The sequence below is a fragment of the Lynx canadensis genome, chromosome E1, assembly GCF_007474595.2.
Source record: "Lynx canadensis isolate LIC74 chromosome E1, mLynCan4.pri.v2, whole genome shotgun sequence".
Lineage (NCBI taxonomy): Eukaryota > Metazoa > Chordata > Mammalia > Carnivora > Felidae > Lynx > Lynx canadensis.
The window spans coordinates 9,975,172-9,995,595 of record NC_044316.2 but is presented as its reverse complement, the minus strand read 5'-3'; the positions used below and the strand labels follow the sequence as shown (position 1 = coordinate 9,995,595).

The window sequence follows — 20,424 nt, the reverse complement described above, 5'->3', positions numbered from 1 at the left end:
CAAGGTATATTTTACCTTAGGACTGTCAGGGGTTCAAGGGAGAGAACAAAGTATACCTACCTCTAAATTTTAGTCCCTCCACAGCAACAAGAAGGACACTCAGAACAAGAGCTGCTGGCTTAGTGAAGCTGCCCGTATGTGACAAACCAGACTGAGAAAGTTAAGTGTCTACAATGGCTGTGTCACTGTTTAACACCGTTTTGGGCAGATAATTTTACTTTGCTGCAGTTTTCAGATTCAAAAAACTTCTTTGAAACTGGGCAGTTATGAACTCAGGAGGGGTCATCATGATGAGTTCTAAAGGGCCTCTTTTTGACGGGATATGGGGGTGGGGTGGGAAGAAAAACCCAAAATAATTTCCATAAAGACTGAACAACTAACTCTCTCTCACCCAGCAGTGGTGGCAAGAGAGAGCTGAAGACAGTTTCCAGTTACCTTCCCAGACCAGGCCCAGCCCTCACCTGGGAGTGCAGGACCCCCAAACCAAGCCAAGCAGGGAGCGCCGACATCACTGTTCACCCCCATTTCCCACCAGGCTGTTAGTCCAGACCCTGGCTAGTTTTCATCAGCTTGTAAACATACAACAGGCTTTATGCTCAGGCCAGGTACAAAGGGAAGGCAGGTTAAAAAAAAAAAAAAAAAAGGAAAAGCAAAAGACATTCTAGCTCACTGTAGCAGTTTCTGCCTGTAAGAAAATCAAACTAAGTCACAAGGGAACCCAAAACACTGCTTTCAAAGTATTCCCCGTTTTAGAAGTCAGAGGCAACTGCAAAATGAGAAGATCCCAAAATTAAGCGCATAAGTAAAAAGTCAGGCTACCTGAAAAGGTGGCTTTCCAACTAGGCATTGATATATCACCGTTCCTATGCTCCACAGGTCTGCCTTAGCATCATAATGTTGAGACATAATAACCTCAGGAGCCTGGGGATAGAAACATTCCACACACATGCATTATGTTATTTATATAATTAATATGCATAAATTAATTAACTGGTAAAGGTCATGCTTCTAACAGAACTAGTGAAATAGGATCACATTGTGACATTTCCCTGATCAGATGATCCTGCAGTGAACTTAAACCACATTCATACATTGGGATTTCCTGGTAAATCGCAAAAACAATGTGGCATGAAAAGAAGCAATTTATAGAAACAAACACTTCTATATATTACCATGGACAGCAACACAGTAAGAGCATTAAGTTTATAATAAAGAAAAACACACACCAACTACAAGACAGAGGCTACTTCTGGGGTAGGAGAGTGGAAAATGGAAAGAGGGAAAGATATAAAGGACTTGGACTGTTTCTGAACTATTTTCCTTCTTTCTAGGAAAAAAAAAAAAAAGATCAAGACAAACATGGCCAAATGTTAACTTTGTTAAATGTGGACAATAGGGACACAAGTTTTTTCCTGTCATTTGAAAGCTTTTAAAATATACAAACTATCATGAAAACATGGTAAAGGACTGTCTAAAAAGCAAAGACGTTTTCTCTTTTGCTTTGCACAGCTCTGTTCCCACCTCTCACTAGATGTTGCTTTTTAAAAATACCATCAATCTGGACAAATGTTAAATAGAAATGTCAAATATACCTAAAGCAGTGAAACTTTCTTTTCCACGTGTACCGTTTTTATTTGTCGTGCCTAGTATGCTTCTCACTGAGTCGACTCCCTTCAAGAACTGGCCCAAGCACTCTCTCCATCCTCAAGGCGATGGTTCAAGCCTGAACGCATTTCATACTCAAGAAGTACAAACTCACTTTTAAGTGACATTAAATGATAAAGTTTATTGGATAAGCAGTAAAATTATGATCAAGAAAGTCAATCTAATTTAAATTTTTTTTTTCAACGTTTATTTATTTTTGGGACAGAGAGAGACAGAGCATGAACGGGGGAGGGGCAGAGAGAGAGGGAGACACAGAATCGGAAACAGGCTCCAGGCTCTGAGCCATCAGGCCAGAGCCTGACGCGGGGCTCGAACTCATGGACCGCGAGATCGTGACCTGGCTGAAGTCGGACGCTTAACCGACTGCGCCACCCAGGCGCCCCAAGAAAGTCAATCTAATTTAAAAAAGATTTTTTTTAACTTTGATTACTAGTTCCTTAATCTCAGAGTTGATTTAGATTAGAGGAAATCCTCATTGAACACAAACCCATTTTAAATTTTGAATTAAGATAGGCACACTGAGGTACTTTGCAAAATTCTGAAGGCCCAGAATTAAGCTATTTCCAGGCCTGATGCTTCACGTTAGTTCAGAAGTTTCATAGCCTTCCCCTATCAGACCTGACAACATCCATATGAAGGGATAAAGGGGAGAACTAAGAATTTTCAGCTTTAAGTGTAACACTAATTGAAATACCATTTATTTATTTATTTATTTATTTATTTATTTATTTATTTAGAGGAGAGGGGAGGGGCACAGAGAGGAAGAGAGAGAGAATCCCAAGCAGACTCTGCACTGGGGCTCAAACCCATGAACCGTGAGATCATGACCTGAGCTGAAATCAAGAATCAGATGCTTAACTGACTGAGCCACCCAGCGCCCTGAAAAACCTTCTGACACAGGGATCTTGTCAAGAGAAATAACATGCAAAAGATGAGCATGTTCACCCTATAAATGAAGAAATGCCCCCAAAAGGTTGTGGTTTTTTTTTCAAGTTTTCCCAAATATTACACATCAAGTATAACATGACCATGCTTAATCAATTTTTATTTTCAGTGTAATCTAATAGGAAATTCCTACCATAATAACTAATTTCTTTTTTAATTTAAACTAGTGGGTAAAAGTGACTTTTATGGTCCACTATGTTAATAATTTTTTTTAATGTTTATTTTTGAGAGAGAGCAAGCGAGCGAGTGTGAGCATGAACAGGGGAGGGGCAGAGAGGGAGACACAGAATCCAAAGCAGGCTCCAGGCTCTGAGCTGTCAGCGCAGAACCCAACACAGGGCTCAAACTACAAGATAATGACCCAAGCCCAAGTTGGATGCTTAACTGACTGGCCCACCCGGGCACCCCCGGTCCACTGTGCTAAAGCAAAAGATGACTTATAGCATTATCAGTAACATAATCAATGTTAGTAATTATTAGCAATTACAAACGACAAGATAGACCATACATAAAAATCCCATCTTACTTGGAAACTACCATTATACTTAAATCCCAGGGCTAAGGCGCCATCATCTACACATGTCAGGACAAAAAAAAACCCTCACTCACCATGTACATTGGGGACCCACACAAGGTTGCGGCCATCATGTTACTATGCAGGTAACGAGCAAACCCAAAATCCGCTGTATCACAAAATAAAAAGGAGAAAAACAAACGATACTTTTACTCATGCTTGACACAGATCGTATCTTCAAGATACAAGAGGGCACAAGGAATTGTGAGAGATTTGTGGCTTATTGAATAAGCCTGTCTGCCAAAAAGAAAAGTTGCTACCTCAATTTCCACAGGCTAGAAAACAGTGTTGGCCACCAGCCGAACAAGTCACTGCCCTGCCAGTCCTGAAACAAGGAGGGAACACCAAGCTTTGCAAGACAAAGTGCTAACTGTAACAGATGATTCATTAAGGCAGCTCTCACTAAATACGATACCAGGTATAGAATTTGAACTGGGTTTTTTTTTTTGTTTTTTTTTTTTTGCCTTCTCCAGATCCATATGTAACACATGTAAAATCAGAAATTTCTTTAAATACTGGTAAGAAAAAAAAAATATATATATATATATTTGTACTTTTTTGTACAAAAAGAAAAGCTTGAAAAATACCTACTATTACAAAAAAAAAAAAAGAAAAAGAAAAGAAAAAATGCCTATTATTACAAACTGCTTGAAATAATTGTGACATACAAGAGCCAAAAAGGAAAGGCTGAGTTAAATGGTCTCTTCGACCCCTTGCGTTAAAATCCCATGAGTTGTAAAGAACCAGTGTCATTCCATTGCTGCCAGGACTGTACCACATCAGCTTCCCTCTGATGAGAAGCAGGATAGGGTTTGCTGCTGGGAATCCATGGGCCCCTGGGTCCTAAGATTCAGCATATGCTACCAGTAATGTAAAGTTTCCCATATCCAAATGCACCTCACTGAACTCAATAAAAATGCCCAAAGTGCATCAACAAAACCCGTCATTCTACAAAGCTGAACTGAAATCATCCAAAACTACAAAGTCTCAAAAGCGTCCTTTTGCATAAAACGCTATGTGGCCATTTACCTATTTTGATGCGAATACCACTGACGTTGGACTTTCTGCGATTGGCGTATGACAGCAAGATGTTCTGTGGTTTGAGATCCCTGTGGATTATTCCTTTGCTGTGCAGAATTCGCATGGCAGCTGCAATCTGATGCAGAAACACTCTAATAGTATCTTCGCTGAGAGTTCCCTTAGCTGGTAGAAAAGGAATTAAATATTTAAGCACACAAACTCAAATACCATCTGCATCTTCTATCAACAGAATCGAGTTAAGAATGTAGGGGGAATAAGGAACCAGGTTTTTTTTTCTTCCTTTTACTCTAATAATTTAAGTCTATGAAAAGACATCAGACACCTCAAACATTTTACACAATCTGTACTAGAGAGAACTGATTTACATTTGCATTTCATTTCACTGGTGTTTTTCCTTTCCCATTTTTACTGTGAAGGTGTCCACATTACTGCACACACAACAGGTACTTCCCCTTAAGAAGACAAAAAGTCAAGTTCCCCTTCTTACTAGCCAAATATCTGGGATAAAGGTCCATATGTACTTCCAACAATTAACAAGAACACAAATTAAAGACAGGTGAAATCCTTGCATAGAGACCTGGACCTCACCACCACTTGCAGGTGTCAGGCAGGGATCCGTGTTCCCACATCTCCCTCCCCTCATCACCCCTGCCCTGCAACACTCCTGACCTACCACAGTATCTTTCACTACTGTAAAGAGACAGAATGAACATTATTGGAGGGTGCTCATCATTCAGTAAATCCTGAAGTGTGCCTGTGTGTATGCTGGAGCATGGAATGGTTAACAGCTGGGTCTGGAGTCAGGCTGCCTTTGTTCAAATCCCAGCTCCTCCTCCTACTTCCTGTGTGACCCTGGAAGATGAACCTTCTGTGCCTACTTCCTCATCTATAAAAAGCCAAAATCAGACTAACCACCTGGGGCTGTTGTGACCATCAAACAAGACAGCACCTTTAATAATGAAGACTTTAGAAAAAGCCTGGCACAGAGTAAGTACTCAAACATAGTCAGTACACAAATACAGACTTTTTATTCCTGTGGATCTCTAAAAGTCCCAAGCGTGATTCCTGGAAGCTACATTAGGATTTAACATCCACGACCCTGTCTACTAAATCCTCTGTGAACATACTTCTGCCCTTACAACTCTAGAATATGTTCCACATGACCTTTCCATATGCAATTAAGAAGATAAAAATAACATTACATTTGGAAATGAAGTATTATAGTTTTAAAATCATTTCAATGACATGTTATAATGACATTTTATGCCCTTAACACCCTCAAATAAAATATATCCTCTTGGTTTAAAAAATTATCAAATACTTTTTTCTGTGAGGGCTGTTCTTAACCTATCCCCCATTTTTATTCTTTGATGCTGTCAAAAAAGAAAGAAATCTAAATACACTAAAACATATAAAAAGTGATTATCTCCCATATGCCATCCCTTAGAGATAAACACTGCTAAAAATATGGAGGGTATTCTTCCGGATCTCAGTGGGTGGGTCAAACCAATGATGGGAGTGTGGAGCTTTATTTTTGTAATGCCTACTTAAGTTACGTTGCAAAAATTAAAATGGGCAGTATTTGTTTTCTGTTTCATTCATTTACATTTTCATTTTAGGGATTAGAAACATTTTGTTACTTCAAATGATTGCAGATGCTTAGAACTTGTATTTTTGCCCCATGACATACAATTGAATACACTTAAAATTTATTTGCTTCAGAGTCCAAATTCTAACGCTGTTCTTGTGTGTTGGTGGGTGGGGGAAGGGGATTAATGATCTAACATAAGCTGTTTCTGAACACACGCTGTAGTAAATATTCATATTTTTACGAACGTGGAATGCATATTTCTCATCACGATCCTATAAACTGTATTTCCCATGTTAAAACTTACTATTTTAAAGGCATGGCCACATCGACACTCTTCCAAAAAAAAATAATGCAAAAAGCATTTGAGCAAATCAGCCCGGAGGAAGCAGGCTCAGCCACTCCTGCCACACTCAATATTCTGCTGGAATTCATGTTGAAGTACAACTTGATAATTAACTTAAAATTTGTTTTCAACTTGCAATCAGTAGAATCCGTGTTCTAGCTTTTGAAAACGTTAATAGCATTTTCCTTAACAAAGCAAATAGAAGGATTAAATGATCATCATCGTGTTGTGAAGTAATGGCATTAGATCTTCTAGACCAGCGCTCTCCAACAGAAACAGTATGTGAGCCACATACATAACTTTTAAATTTTCTAGTAGCCACATTTTAAAAAGTAAAAAGAAACAGGTGAAAATAATCATCCAAAATATGATTTCAACTTATAATCAACATACTTAATGAGATAGTCATTTTCTTCCTTGAAGCGTTCGAAAATCAATATATTCACATTTACAGCACATCTTCAGGCTAGTCTACATTTTAAGAGCTCAATAGTCCCACGTGATTGGTGGCTACCATACTGGACAGTTTAACTCTCGAAAATTCCTTGAGGTCCAGATTTCTCTCATATGCCTTTACAAGTGTTTTCAAATGACAAGGGACTCCCGTAAGAACTACAGCAGAGAGGCACCAGAAGGAGGCTAAGTGACTCGACCAAAATCACAGCAATCAAGGGATGTGAAGAGCGGCTTGCCTGTCTGACTCCGACATTCAGGCTCATACACCCCTCACTCTGGGGCCTCCTGTTCTAACACTACTGCTCCGGAATATCAAATATGGAGTTCAACATAAGGGACAAAACTGCTGTCAAAGCGACCTACCCCCGTAACAGTGCCTGTATCACTGAGTAGGACTTCTGTCGGTGAGGGAAACTGATACTCCAATGAGGGCACTAAACTGATAGGGTGCCACTCAATCTGACCCCGGGGAAAGGTGCGTTTATCTGGATCACTGAGAACATCAAGGAACTAGAGAGTCACTGACTGAGAAGGATGTAGAAGCAGGGTGTTTTCCAGCTTGAACTTTCCACCAGTGGTGACCCAAAGTGCCTGTCTCATGTGTCCTATTAGTGACATTTGACATATACATATATAATCAAATGAGAATATTTACATAAAGCACCAAATGAGGATTAAGAAAAAAAGAATCTCGGTTGGGAAAAACACAAACTGCACATGGAATAAACTACCAGATTCCAGATAACCATTGTCTTTAAGGGGGAAAGCCAGGAGAGGACTACAGAAGGGCTTACACTGGATCTTCAACTATAATCTTTTTAATGGGGGGGGGGGGGGCATTTATACCAGTTTCTTCCCTCCCTCCTCCCCCTGCCCCTTCCCAGCAATCACCTAGCCCTAAAAGGAACTTCCAAATCCAGTCTCTCTCCGGGGCCTTCCCTAAGGCATGCTGGCTTTAGAAGAGGCACAGCCCTCTCCCTAGGCTGATGGGAAGGGCCCACAGCACTGGAGGGCAGGGTAGACCCCCCCCCCCACCCCCGGAGACCACCCCCATCCCCACCCCACTCCCGGGTAGCACTTCTGTGCGAGGGAAGCCGGAGAAGCAGCAGCCTCGGAGCCCTGGTGGTCTCCTCTTGGGGCAGGAACACAACACGCGGAACTAACGGGCCAGGGAGGGGGGGGCATGGCGCAGAGACAAGGAGGGTCTTGGCTCCTCTCCCGCCCCCATCTTCCAGGTCAGGTTGAAGCTTGGCTGTCGTTCGCCCGCTGTGCCCGGCGGAAGAGCCCATGTGACATCCGCAGTGTCGCCCGGCCCCCGGGGTCGTCGCTGTCCCCTGCACGCCCGGTCCAGGCCAGGAAGGAGATGCTCCGGAGCCTCAGGCCCAGGGCCACTTCACCCCGCACCAACCAACCGGTCGTGGCCTGTGGCAACACTCCCAGTGTTGTTTCTAGTAATCTCCACACAGCTTTTGAAAGTGAGCAATGTTTTATACTTTAAAGACTTTTAAATTTGCAATTGCACTCCTTGATTACTAGGTGAAATGGAACATTTTTAGTATGCTCTTGTAAACTGTCTATACCCTTTGCAAGTGTATCCACTGATGTCGTGACTTCGCCATCAACTGCCCGGATCTATCTAGAGGTTGGGGTATTATCAACCTTTCACTGTTTTCTTTGTTTGTTTTTTTTTTCATATTTCCCTTGCATTTTAAGGAGTGAACAAGTAGATGCCGGCCTCATCTAACACCATTTAGAAATTACTTGTGAGAGACACAATTGATCTGAACACCTTTTATCCTATGCACATACATTCTGGACGCAGAATTTCTAGCACCATCTAGTACTAAAATCTCACCTCTGTGCCACGAAATAATTTCAGTGTTACCTTTAATCCTTTGTAACTTTTTAATTTACAAGAAAGATTCTCATTAACAAACACATTCTTAGATACATGTTTTCATCATTTTTTTGTTTTTTGTTTTTTAAAGAAACAGAAGGAACTAAAGGCCCACTGATGGCAACTCAGCAGAGTCTTTTGAAGAAAGGAACCTACATATTTGTTTTTTTCTCTCTCGGGGAGAGGACTCGTCTCTCAAACACTGTCAGAAAGAGGCACACATAAAGTAAGTACCTAGAAGCAAATAAAGTTTAGGAATAAAACCACAACAAATGACAACTGGTTGGCAAAGTGACCACACTTAAACAAGTACACAAACATTTATTGACTGTTTCTATACAAGTGCAGAGAACAGGGTCAGCATTACTTCAGAAGCAACTCTCAGGATCCAACAGACCACACACAGTACTATCTTCACTGAACACTGACAGACAGACAAAAATTACCTTGCAAATAATCTGCCAGGTCTCCACCATTGCAGTACTGATACATAGAAGAAAAAATAATTAAAATAAGGGAACCGATTCAAGATTAATTCAATCTGCAACCAGTTAATTTCAATTAAAAATACTTTGTGTACAATGTAAACCTAGTCTGAAAAACATAAGCACTATGGAATCAAAAAATTTTATATTCCTTATAAAGTAGAATATAAATCACTAAATGGAGTTTAATTCAAAATTTCAAGTAAAAATAATCTACTGTCAATTTTAAAGTACATATTAATCAAAAGGAATCTGAAGTAAATTAAACAGCACATATTACTACCTACCTCCATCACCAGAAAGACAGAGTTGGGTAATTCCTAAAAAGTAAACATTAAATATAATTTAGAGTAGGGAAAGAAAGAAGCCAAAATTCACAAAATCTATCGGTAAGTGAAATTTTAAATCCCCAGCACAGTAATTTAAGCATCCCAGCCTCAAAGTCAAGTCAAGTTTTGATAACACTAACGTAGTCATTAAGTTCAATTCTGCTTATGGAAAGAACTAAAGAAAGATTCATCCTTTGGTCAAAGCTATGGTAAATTTGTGAGGAAAAAAAAAAAGAAAAGGTAAGATTCTCTGGTCCTCAGGGAAGCGCTTCTACTTTGAAAAGTTTATGATTTAAGCAGTGACTCAAAAATCCTATCTAGCAACACTAACTGCACAATCTGATTTCTGGAATACATGACCCAGGATGGTTAGTCTTTTTCTTTTCTTTTTTTTTTTTTAATGTTTATTTATTTTTGAGACAGAGAGAGACAGAGCATGAATGGGGAGGGTCAGCGAGAGAGGGAGACACAGAATTGGAAGCAGGCTCCAGGCTCCGAGCTGTCAGCACAGAGCCCAACGTGGGACTGGAACTCACAGACCGTGAGATTATGACCTGAGCCGAAGTCAGACGCTCAACCGACTAAGCCACCCAGGTGCCCCCCTGGTTAGTCTTTTTCTGGAGGCAATCACATTATCTGGGAATTGGTGGCAAAGAAAAGACAATTATTTCTCCTCACATATCTTAGTAACAGATTGATTTTTAAGGAATTAAGAAATTTTACTAAGTTTCTCAAATTTCACATAGCTCCAGATCTGTTGCTTGGGCAATTCAAACACTGACGTCCTGATTCTTCAGTAACAATATTTCAAAGTTAATGAAAAATGTTTATTTATTTTGAGAGAAAGAGAAAGCATGAGTCAGGGAGGGGCAGAGAGAGGGGACAGAGAATCCCAAGCAGGCTCTGTGCTGTCAGCACAGATGTGGGGCTCGAACTCACGAACCGTGAGATCATGACCAGAGCCTAAGTCGGATGTTAAACTGACATCTGTTTAGTGCCCATTAATGAAATTTTAAATTGTGCTTCCTATACCCTAACTTGAGACAGTGCTCAAGTGTGATTTAAGATACAACCTTTCCCAACAGCACTTGGCTTCACTAAGCTCCTAAATTCAAGAATGAGGAGTCCTATGTGAAAAAAGAAAAAAAGAAAAAGAATGAGGGGTTCTATCAGAGAACAAAGGGAGATGTAAGGCAGTGTCCCTCAGAGCATTGTTCAAGGACCAGTGCCAAGCAGTGAATTATTTGGTATGAGCCCACAATGAGATAATTATAGAAATTAAAAGAAATTTTAAAAGTCTTAAAGCTATAAAATAATTTTATGTCTGCTAATCCTAATAATAAAAACCTTGGACATCTGTTCATAGGTCCTTTTTTATTTCATTCTGACAAAAATTCATTTTTATTGGCTTTTATAAATAAAGGATCAGTTCACACAGATTAGAAATACAAACTGGTGTCGCAGCACTTCTGGTCTAGAGCACTTCTGTGCAACAAGGAACAGAAGGGGCTGCCACAAAGTGGTTCCACCGTGTTCACCAAGGGTCTGGATGCCCCAGGCAAGATCTGAATTAAATTATTTTCTGCAAAAAAACTCAGGGACTTGGGATGATTTACTTCACTTAATTTTCAGGACTAGACAAAAAATTCAAACCCCTTGTGCCCAATTCTTTGAGCAACCCCCTCGCCCCCAAACACACACACATAGAGGCACATGGGAGTTCAGAAAAACAGCAGTGCTTTCTGCTCTCTGCTGGGGAACCAGGAACCAGGAACCACAGTCCTGCCTGAGCAGGATGGCGGGCGTGGAGAGCCAGGCTGCAAACCTAGAACAGACACTTGGTTTCCCAGAACAGCAGCACTCCCATGATCAGGAAGGAAGTAGAGACCAGTCAGCCTCCAGCAGGCTACAAAAGCAAATCTGTAAGAAATACTTATTTCCTTTTATCATAAGTAAAAACAAAAATCTACTCTACGAGTGAAATCATCTCTATGGTGAATCAGCCTTAGGTTTAGCCATCTCACCTGATCAAATCCAGACCAAAATACCCTATCATCCCCCAAAATACCCTATCATCCCCCAAAATACTGAGATATAATTAAACCAGTAACTTTCAACACAGTTTTCTTCTTCTTGAGTAGGAGTTACAAAAATATTATCTCAAATCAGTATTGCTTAATCAGATAATGGCACCATATCCTAACTACTGAAGAGAAAAGAGAACTAATAATTCCTTAGGGGAGACTAAACTGCTAACTCAATGTAAAGATATCAAAAGAAATATTTTAACATCCTTGATTTCTCAGGCAAACCTTCTTTTGCCCACCTTTAAAGCAGTGAGAATCTCCACTGATCCTATCATTCTCTCCTGAACACTCCCCTCCTTAAGGGCCTCCAATACAAAACAGTGCACACCTTTCAAGTGAAGCACTTAGCTCTAAGAGCCAGGAAAGAGTCAGCAAAAAGAAAAGAGAACTGAAAAAACAATCAAGTCTTCAACAGACAAACTGAAACTCTGATGGTACTGGGGCACCAGGGAAGAACTTGAAGAGATACTTAAAGGGACAGAAAGGCTGAGAAGTGAGGCCAACAGACCTGTGAGCCAGACCACAGAGGGTTTCCCAAAGTTGAATACACATCTGTCCTCCTTTTCTAAAATCAGGAAACTAATCACCCTCAACTCCTCCCCAGAACTTCCATCCACAAAATTAAGTATAATGAATTTCATTTTATCATTCCCCTACTCAAACTCTTTAATAAGATAGAAAATCCCTAAGGGCGGGGGGGGGGGGGAAGGTATTCTTAAGAAGAACTCTATGCCAGTATACAAAAATGTAGATGAAAGAAACAATTTGGGAAGCAATTTGTTTGAGTAAAAACACAATCCTCAGAATTATTTCTCCTTGGGGTTACATGGGACCAGACAGCCTCATTGCATCCTGTAAGTAAGAAGAGTTGGATTATCATCCCTCCTTTACCAAGGGGGTGGTGTTAACAAATAAAAAAATAAAGTCTTTTGAAGGATGCACGACAGTGGAGGGTTTTTTTTCTGGAAAAAGAAATAAGGGGAGGTGTCAGAAGAGGGCATCTCTTCATTACTTAATACACAACTAGGCTATTTAAATTGTTTTTCCACCCAGGCCCTATTACTTTTGTAATTTAGAAAACAATAAAGAGAATTTAAAAATCAGACAGCATGACTAGGTGTTTTCTCCAGCAGAATTTAGATGCTCAGGATCAGAAGGGGAGAAACAGAAAGTAACAAAAGAATTAAGTAAATAGCAAGAGAAAGATTCAATAAAAATCCTTGGCTCCTAAAACCCATCCCTCACCACTTCTCTGCTACTTTTCCTGATTTATTCTCCATGCCTCAGGTGACTCCTATGGGTTATCTCATAAAGAAAAGAAAATCCTTGTGATCTGCTAAGGGATCAGATATGGAAGGATCTTTTGTTAGTTCTTGAGGTGACCTTTGGAAAGTCCCCTAAGGATAGGGCCTGGTTTGCCAGAGAAACCAACAGTTGGATCAGAGAGTTGGAAATTTCAGCCCAACCCCTCCTCACCCCATCCCACCTCCAGGGAAGGGAGAGGAGGGGCTAGAGACGGAGTTAAATCACCAGCGGCCACTGATTTAATCAAGTGCAGCTATGTAACACAGCCTCCGTAAAACTCCAAAAGGATGGAGCTCAGAGGCATGTGGGGAGTGAAAGCTCTCCCCACATACCTCACCCTATGCTTCCGTCTGGCTGTTTCTGAGTTATGTTCTTTTATATCCTTTTATAATAAACCAATACCCTAGTAAGTGAAATGCTTTTCTGAGTCCTGTGAGCCACTCTAGCAATTAATCAAATCCAAGGAGGAGGTTGCTGGTACTACCTCCATTCAGACCTCAGTGGGTACTTTCTAATTGATAAAGTTCTTCTTCTTAACTCAGGCAAAAGCCCTGGAGGGCAAAGCGAGACGGACGGGGTCCCAACCCCACCAAGACCCCCTGTGATTGACCCTAAGACAGGGATTGACCTGACCTTTACTGCCCACCTGCAGGTACCCAGTGACCTTTGCCCCATATTTTCCTTAGGTAAACCTAGACGTACTTTCAGCACTTTGGAGACAATCTTTGAGACCCTGGTCCGCTGTCTTCCCGGTAGTGGCCTCACTGAAAATCAAAATCCCTTTCTTGTTTCACCTACGCTCCTCTCTCTGCCTTCGGACTTTGTCCAAACCTGGTCTGTTTGGGACCCCGGGAGCCAGGTGCTCTTGTACCCTCGGGCCCCGGTCACAAACTCAGGAAGTGATAACAAAGTACCCACCTAATCTAAACCTGATTTGCCCATAAGTCTCCAAACTGCCTAAGTCCTAACTGTTTGTAACAGTAGGGAGGGGAGATAGTGTTGGGGAGGGGATTGTTCATTTTACTGAGGGTGGCTAAAGAAAGCTTTTGAAAACATAGTGTTTGGGTAAAGACCTAAAGAAGGTTGGGAATATACCTATATATACTACAGACATGTAGAAATATCTGCACATACAGTGTATCTGGGAAGAAAGGTCCTGGGGAGAAGGAAAAAGGGGGCAAGGGCCCCGAGAATGGACTGCAACAGGAGCCGTCAGAAGCAGCAGCAAACACAGAGAAGCACAAGACAGACGGGGTGAGAGAGAACGCGGTTATGCTGTGCAAATAAGGACTTCGGCTTCCACTCTGATAAAAATAGGGAGCCGCTGCAGAATCCCAGTCTGAGCAGAGGACTAACAAGCCCTGACTTACATTACCAGGATTATTCTGATTGCAACGTCGAGAATATTCTTACAGGGTGACAAAATATTGTCAGATAGCATGCCAAAAATGTTCTTACGATTCACGTTTCTACCAGTGATCCATGAGCATATTTCACACCTCCTACCCAATTCCACCAGGAAGAATTAATGCACTTTTTAATTTTGCCAAAGGGGTGAGTGAGAAGTGGCACCTCACTGTTACTTTAATTTACGTTTCCCTGACTGCTTGTCCGTGAATATCATTTCATACATTAGCCATTTTTATTTCTCTTATGAGAACCAACAGTTTATATCCTTTGCTTACTGTCTCTTTGGGTTATCTTTTCCTTACCAGTTTGTGAGAGATTTATATGTTTCAGATATTAGCCTATTATCTGTTGTGTTGTAAATACTTTCTCCAACTGGTATCTGTCAATTGCCTTTTCTTGAATTATGTTATGGTCTAATGTACACACATTAATACACAGAGATTTCAGTGTGCAGTTCAATGTGCCGTGACAAATGGATACATTCACGTAACTACACTTCCAGCCGAGCTACGGATCATTTCCGTCGCCCCAGAAAGTTCCTTCATCCTCCTTGCGGTCAACCCCCACCTCCCCAGAGGCACCCTCTGCTGTATTATCCCCGATTTCTACCACCCTAGTCTCCTCTTGGAACTCACAAAACAGAATCAAACAGTAGCTTTGTGTGGCTGGCTTCTTTTTCTCAACATGGTAGAGGCCACTTTTGGGCAACAGCTTGAGCAATGGAAACTTGAGCAAGGCAGTGACCACAGTGACCACCGAGCTGAACGCAAACAGGCTCATCAAGCGACCCACCTCAAAATGGCCACAGGCCCTAAGTGGCCAATGAGTTACTCACGACTGGGCACGGTTACCAAAAAAGGGAAAACTTCCTCTGTCCCCGTACTCCCTCACTATAACTAACTACAGCCCCCCACCACCGCATCCTCGAAGACGCGAGAGACAGCATCTCTCCTTCGCTGTCCTGCCCACTGCTCCCTTGCACTGTATTCGATAAACTTCTATCTCCTTAGTTCTGCCTTGGGTGAATTCTTTCACCGCCTGCACCACCGGCCCCCACCCAATTGGGACACCCCACAAGCATGTTTAATACATCATATGCTGTGGCATGTATCAAGTTTGTTCCTTTTTATGGCTATCGATTTGTTCATGGTATTATTGGCCATAAAAAGAAGTTTTTAAAGATTTTATGTGCCTACTTCCCTATTTATTTATTTACTGAGAGAGAGAGAGAGAGAGAGAGAGAGAGAGAGAGAGACGGTGACAGTGTGAGCAGCGGAGGAACAGAGACAGAGGGAGAGAGAATCCCAAGCAGGCTCCGTGGTGCCAGCACAGAAGCAGAGTGTGACTCAAACGCCCAAAACCGTTGAGGTCATGACCTGAGCCGAAACCAGGTCAGAGGCTGAACCGACTGAGCCACCCAGGCGCCCCTATATCCCTATTTCTACAGCTTCAGAGTTTCTTATCTTGATTTAAAAAATCTTTCTAACTCTTGGGTTATATACAGTCATCTATGTATTATGCTAAGGTCCTTATTGGGTATTTTATATATTTAAGCCTTTCATTCATTTGGAAATTGTTACGGAACATGATGAGAACAGGGATCCAACTTTACTCTTTCTCAGATACTCGGTTTTGCCAGCACCATTTATTAAATGAATCCTCTTTTCCCACTACGCTAAAAATTACCTAGTGGTGGATCTTTATCCAGGCAATTGACCATCATACAGGTAAAGTACTCCTAACTGACAATACTTACCTCTTGCCCAGAAGGTTCAAAGATCTGTATCTTCTGAAAAACAGACATATCACTCTCCTGCTCTTAAAACTCTTCAATGGCCCTGCGCTGCCCTCAGAACAAAGGTGGCCCCTGCCAACCTCGCCAGCATCGCCTGCCGCCACCCTCCCCTCACTCCCGCACTCCCCTCACCCAGCCTTCCCCTGGCTCCTCAAGCTCTCACCCTCCTGCCTGCTCTCCACAGAAGGCTTCATCTGCTTGGGACACTTCCCTGCTCTTCTCCCACCTGCCCCAGCCTGGCTGGCTCCCACTCTTCTGTCAAGTCAGCTTAAACATCATCTCTTCACCAAGTCTTCCCCAGCCCGTAAAGTGCGTAGCCCCCATGTGGTGTCCTCTCAAAGGTCTTCAACGGTTCTGTCTCACTGCACTGGGCACGCTTAGAGTAAGTGGCTATTAGCTTCACGTCCTCTTCCCCACTATACTGTGAGCTCTACAAGGACGAGGGCCATTGCTGTTTTGTTCACCACTAACTCCCGCATACCTCATTAACTGACTCAAGAAATACCAATTGCAAAGAAATCAGTAAGAAAGATGAACACAACAGAAGCATCACAGAACAGCAACAGGAAAGCCACAGAAGAAATATAAAAAGGCAAATAAAACATTAAGATGGTCAATGCACTGGGGCACCTGGGTGGCTCAGTCAGTGAAGCGTCCGACTTCGGCTCAGGTCATGATCTCACGGTTCATGAGGTCAAGCCTGGCATAGGGCTCTGTGCTGACAGCTCAGGGCCTGGAGCCTGTTTCGGATTCTGTGTCTCCCTCGCTCTCTGACCCTCCCCCGCTCATGCTCCATCTCTCTCTCAAAAATAAATACACATTAAAAAAAATTTTAAAGAAAAAAAAGATGGTCAATGCACTAATGATTTAAGAAATAAAAATTAAAACTTAAGCTACTGTCTTCCCATGAGATTGTCAAAAAAGGAAAAAAAACAGGCTATTGGTATAACCTTTCGGAAGGCAATGCAGTAATATCTTTGGCCAAACAATTCCATGACAAGGGATTTATTCTACAAGAACACTCATACAAATGAGCAAAGATATGTACACAACTTTCTCTCCAGCACTGTTTCTAACAGGAAAAAATACCAAACAACCCAAATGGCCACAACTGGGTTTTAAGTAAATTATCATTTAGCCCTATAATACTGTAGTGACATGAAACTGTATCCAAAATACATTAAGTCCAATAAAACAAGCTGCATTCATGTACAAATACTCTTCTATTAGTAAATCTCTCACAATTAAAAGGTTAAAAATCTAATTATAAATGGTTAAAGAGGCATAAATGTATTCTGAAAACTCTACAAGAAATGTAACAGTGGTGTCTCTGAGAATTGCCATTTCTTTTAGAATTTACTCATGTTCATAATGATTATTTTAACTAGGGGGATATATTAATTTTATAATGGGAAAATATGTTGCTTTTTAAATGTCATCTAAACTGAAACCAGATTTGTTAGAAACAATGTCAAAGTTCTCAATTTATAAAAGTGTATCCATAAATTTTACATCTCCAAAACTGATGGCCGGGAAAAATAATGTTCAAGTTGGTAAAATTACTGTTCTACTGTCTCTATAAACATACAGTAAACAACTAAATTTATAAGGGGGCAAACCTAAAATAGTAGATCAAGACTCTGTTCACTCATTAGCCAAATGCTCAAGAACATATTTACTTGACTGAGAGGTCTTAACTTTATGTATTTCCAGTAACATACAGTGGATAAAATATAAACATTTTTAATGCAGTCACCTTCATATTCCTGATTGTTTGGTAATTCAGGTTTTTGAGTACATGTTCCCCTTAAGTATCTCATTCTACAACCAAAGCTAGTACTTAAAAATATTTTTCTAATGGAATGAAGTTTAAGTACACTCTCTCTTCTGAAAAGAAATTCTACTCTGCAATTGACAGGGTCTTCGGTGCTTCTCAAAAAATGGGATATTAAGAGTTAATATTATTTAACATTTTTTGTACCAGGCACTGACTTGCACCACTTGGTGCCCTCTGTCTCCAAAGACCAAGACAGGCTGCACAAACAGCTCCGAGGAGAATCTACATTTCAACTAGGGATTGTGAGAGAAGTTGAGTTTTGACTCAAGTTTTTTCTCCTTTCTATGCTGCTCTATCTGGGCTGAAGGAATGAGTTACACCTATTTCAATAGGTAATAAAATACACCCCACAGTCACTCACAACAGTCTGTATGTGAAATTTAAATTGCAATTTTTTTGGAGAGTAATCACACTCTAACACCAAGAACTTTAAAATTACCCTGGTAATTCCAATTCTAGAAACTGAACATAAATAATCTAAGATATGTCCAGAACTTCACTATTATCCCCATAGCACTTTCCTGTAATGGGAAAAAAATGACACATCTTGTAACATGGGTTTAAATACTTTGTAGTATTTCATGGCTGCATGAAAAATGACTATACACAAAAAAAGAAGTACGTTGAAGAACGGTCCATTTCGCTCCACCCCACTAAAATTAAGCACACTGAAAGCAAGGACTTTGTTTTACTCACTACTTTGTTCCTACACTTAGAATGATGCCTGGTGCATAGCAGCCACTCAAAACCTTATAAAACTAATGAATTTGAGTAATGCGAGTGTATACAGAAAAAATTTTAGCTAGAAACACATACAGCAGAATCACATAACATGTCCATCTACTTTACTGGAATTCAACTGTCCAGACTAAGAAAAACAAAAGAAGGAAATAACGTAAATCGTGCACCCTAGTCTGCTTTGAAGTGAGAATCCAGGGGGAAGCCGAGTCGGCTGGCTGCCCTCCCTGCCCCCTCGGTAGATCTCAAACCCCTGGGGCTGTCACACAAGCCATGCTAGAGAAGAGTGGTTTTAGTATTTAAAACCCAATATGCCCCTAAACATAAAAGCCAACTGCTTACCCTGGTGCCCCCCCCCCCCAAATAGTAATTTTCTCCAACTTGGGGCTTTTCAAAAGGATTTCCAAGGGTAATTTTGTCTGTATAGAAATGTCGCCTTAGATGATAACTTGAGAACCCAGCCTTCCCACCTCCAAATAAAGTGTAACTCTACTGTGATGATCAGATACATCAGGGTGAGGAGTATGCAGTTTCCTTGCTTTTATTTATTTTCTAATACCTCTACAATTAGCAAGTGTTGCTTTTGCAATAAGAAAAAAGCTCTAATTTTTTAAGAACCCACAACAGTCCTTTCTACATTTATCACAGAAATGCCAGATCTGGTATCAATATTCCTCTACCTGACTTAAAACACTACTCCCATAGTACAACCATACTCATGCAGCACATCATTTTAACCTATCGCTCTCTGCTACTTTAAACAATTTATTAACAAACATATAACTCAAACTATATACCTTGCTAACAAGAATAAGGCAGTTTTCTATTTCTATTATGATTCATTTACATTTGTATGAAACAGAAAAGTTCTTTATTGACATGCAAATTTTAAAATAATAATAATAAGGTACCTGAACATCATAGAGGGCTACAATATTTTCGTGCTGAAGTTCCTGTTAAGGAAATTGAGAATTTAAAATATTCGTTCTAACACATTTCAATATGCAAATAGATATTAAGTATACACACACATACACATACATACATACAATTTCTATATACCACACTTCTGATGACTGGATTAGAACAATTCAATTTACGAAAAAATAAGACGAAATGTGCCTGATCAAACTTTACTTGGGCCCTAAATGTTTCTTCACCACGATCATTTGTTAGACTCTTAACACAGGGAGTACTCTTGTCTACAAAATAAATATCACAGGTAGTATGACCGCAGACTTTCTGGGAGTCTTTTAAATTCAGTATACAACTCTAACAGCACTAAAGGCATAAGTTCCAAAATGCTTTTAAAGAGCAGATAATTTGTCTGAAAGAAAACGAAGCATAATTCTTAGCTCAAAGAGCTAAGAGGGTAGTAGTCTTGATGAAAGCTAGTGTTAGGTGAGGGGTCTATGTTCTTATCAGTTTGGGAAACTAGTTACATACATCTAAACTAGTTTCTTCATTGAGCAATTTTTCAGACTTTCTTTACTGAGCAAAGTGCTTTGTGAGTGACTCTCCAAGAAGTATGTAGTGGACAGGATTTTCCACACTCATTTGACTAGGAGACCATTTTTTTCCTCAAAGCATCTCATTGCGATAACACTGCTCGTGAGTGATCTAAAAAGGCCACTTGCAAGGTAGGTAATTCTTTTCAACTTACAAGGAAAAAAGATTCCAACTGTCCCCAGTCCCCTTCTCCCCCAAATACTTAAATGTAACACGAAAGGGATCAACAGAAGAGCTAAATGATGGATAAGAAGGGCCTGCCTCTTCTCAAACAGTAACACAGTAACTAAGGAAAAGAAATTAGGAGAAGCTAAAATCAGCCTTCCCAGAACCCCTTCTAAGCACTGGCCAAGAACACAAACATCTATTCTTAAAAACAGTTTCCAAGTACTCAAACGTTTCAAAAAATGACAGCAA

At 40.6% G+C, this 20,424-nt stretch overlaps 1 protein-coding gene across 7 annotated transcripts in view; it reads right to left on the bottom strand.

Annotated features, from left to right (window-relative positions):
- ULK2 (unc-51 like autophagy activating kinase 2) overlaps nucleotides 1–20,424 on the bottom strand; it is a 93,546-nt gene that overhangs the window by 71,549 nt on the left and 1,573 nt on the right. For all 7 annotated transcript variants that reach the window (XR_003964893.1, XR_003964894.1, XR_003964895.1 and 4 more), the window contains exons 3-8: nucleotides 19,410–19,451; nucleotides 9,285–9,317; nucleotides 8,959–8,995; nucleotides 4,214–4,387; nucleotides 3,220–3,293; nucleotides 820–921 (exon numbers count right to left, since the gene is read on the bottom strand). Coding sequence is in view for 3 of the 7 variants with exons in the window: in XM_030296914.1 (XP_030152774.1) it covers nucleotides 820–921; nucleotides 3,220–3,293; nucleotides 4,214–4,387; nucleotides 8,959–8,995; nucleotides 9,285–9,317; nucleotides 19,410–19,451 (462 nt within the window). In the remaining 4 variants the exon portion in view is untranslated. The remainder of the gene's footprint in view (nucleotides 1–819; nucleotides 922–3,219; nucleotides 3,294–4,213; nucleotides 4,388–8,958; nucleotides 8,996–9,284; nucleotides 9,318–19,409; nucleotides 19,452–20,424) is intronic.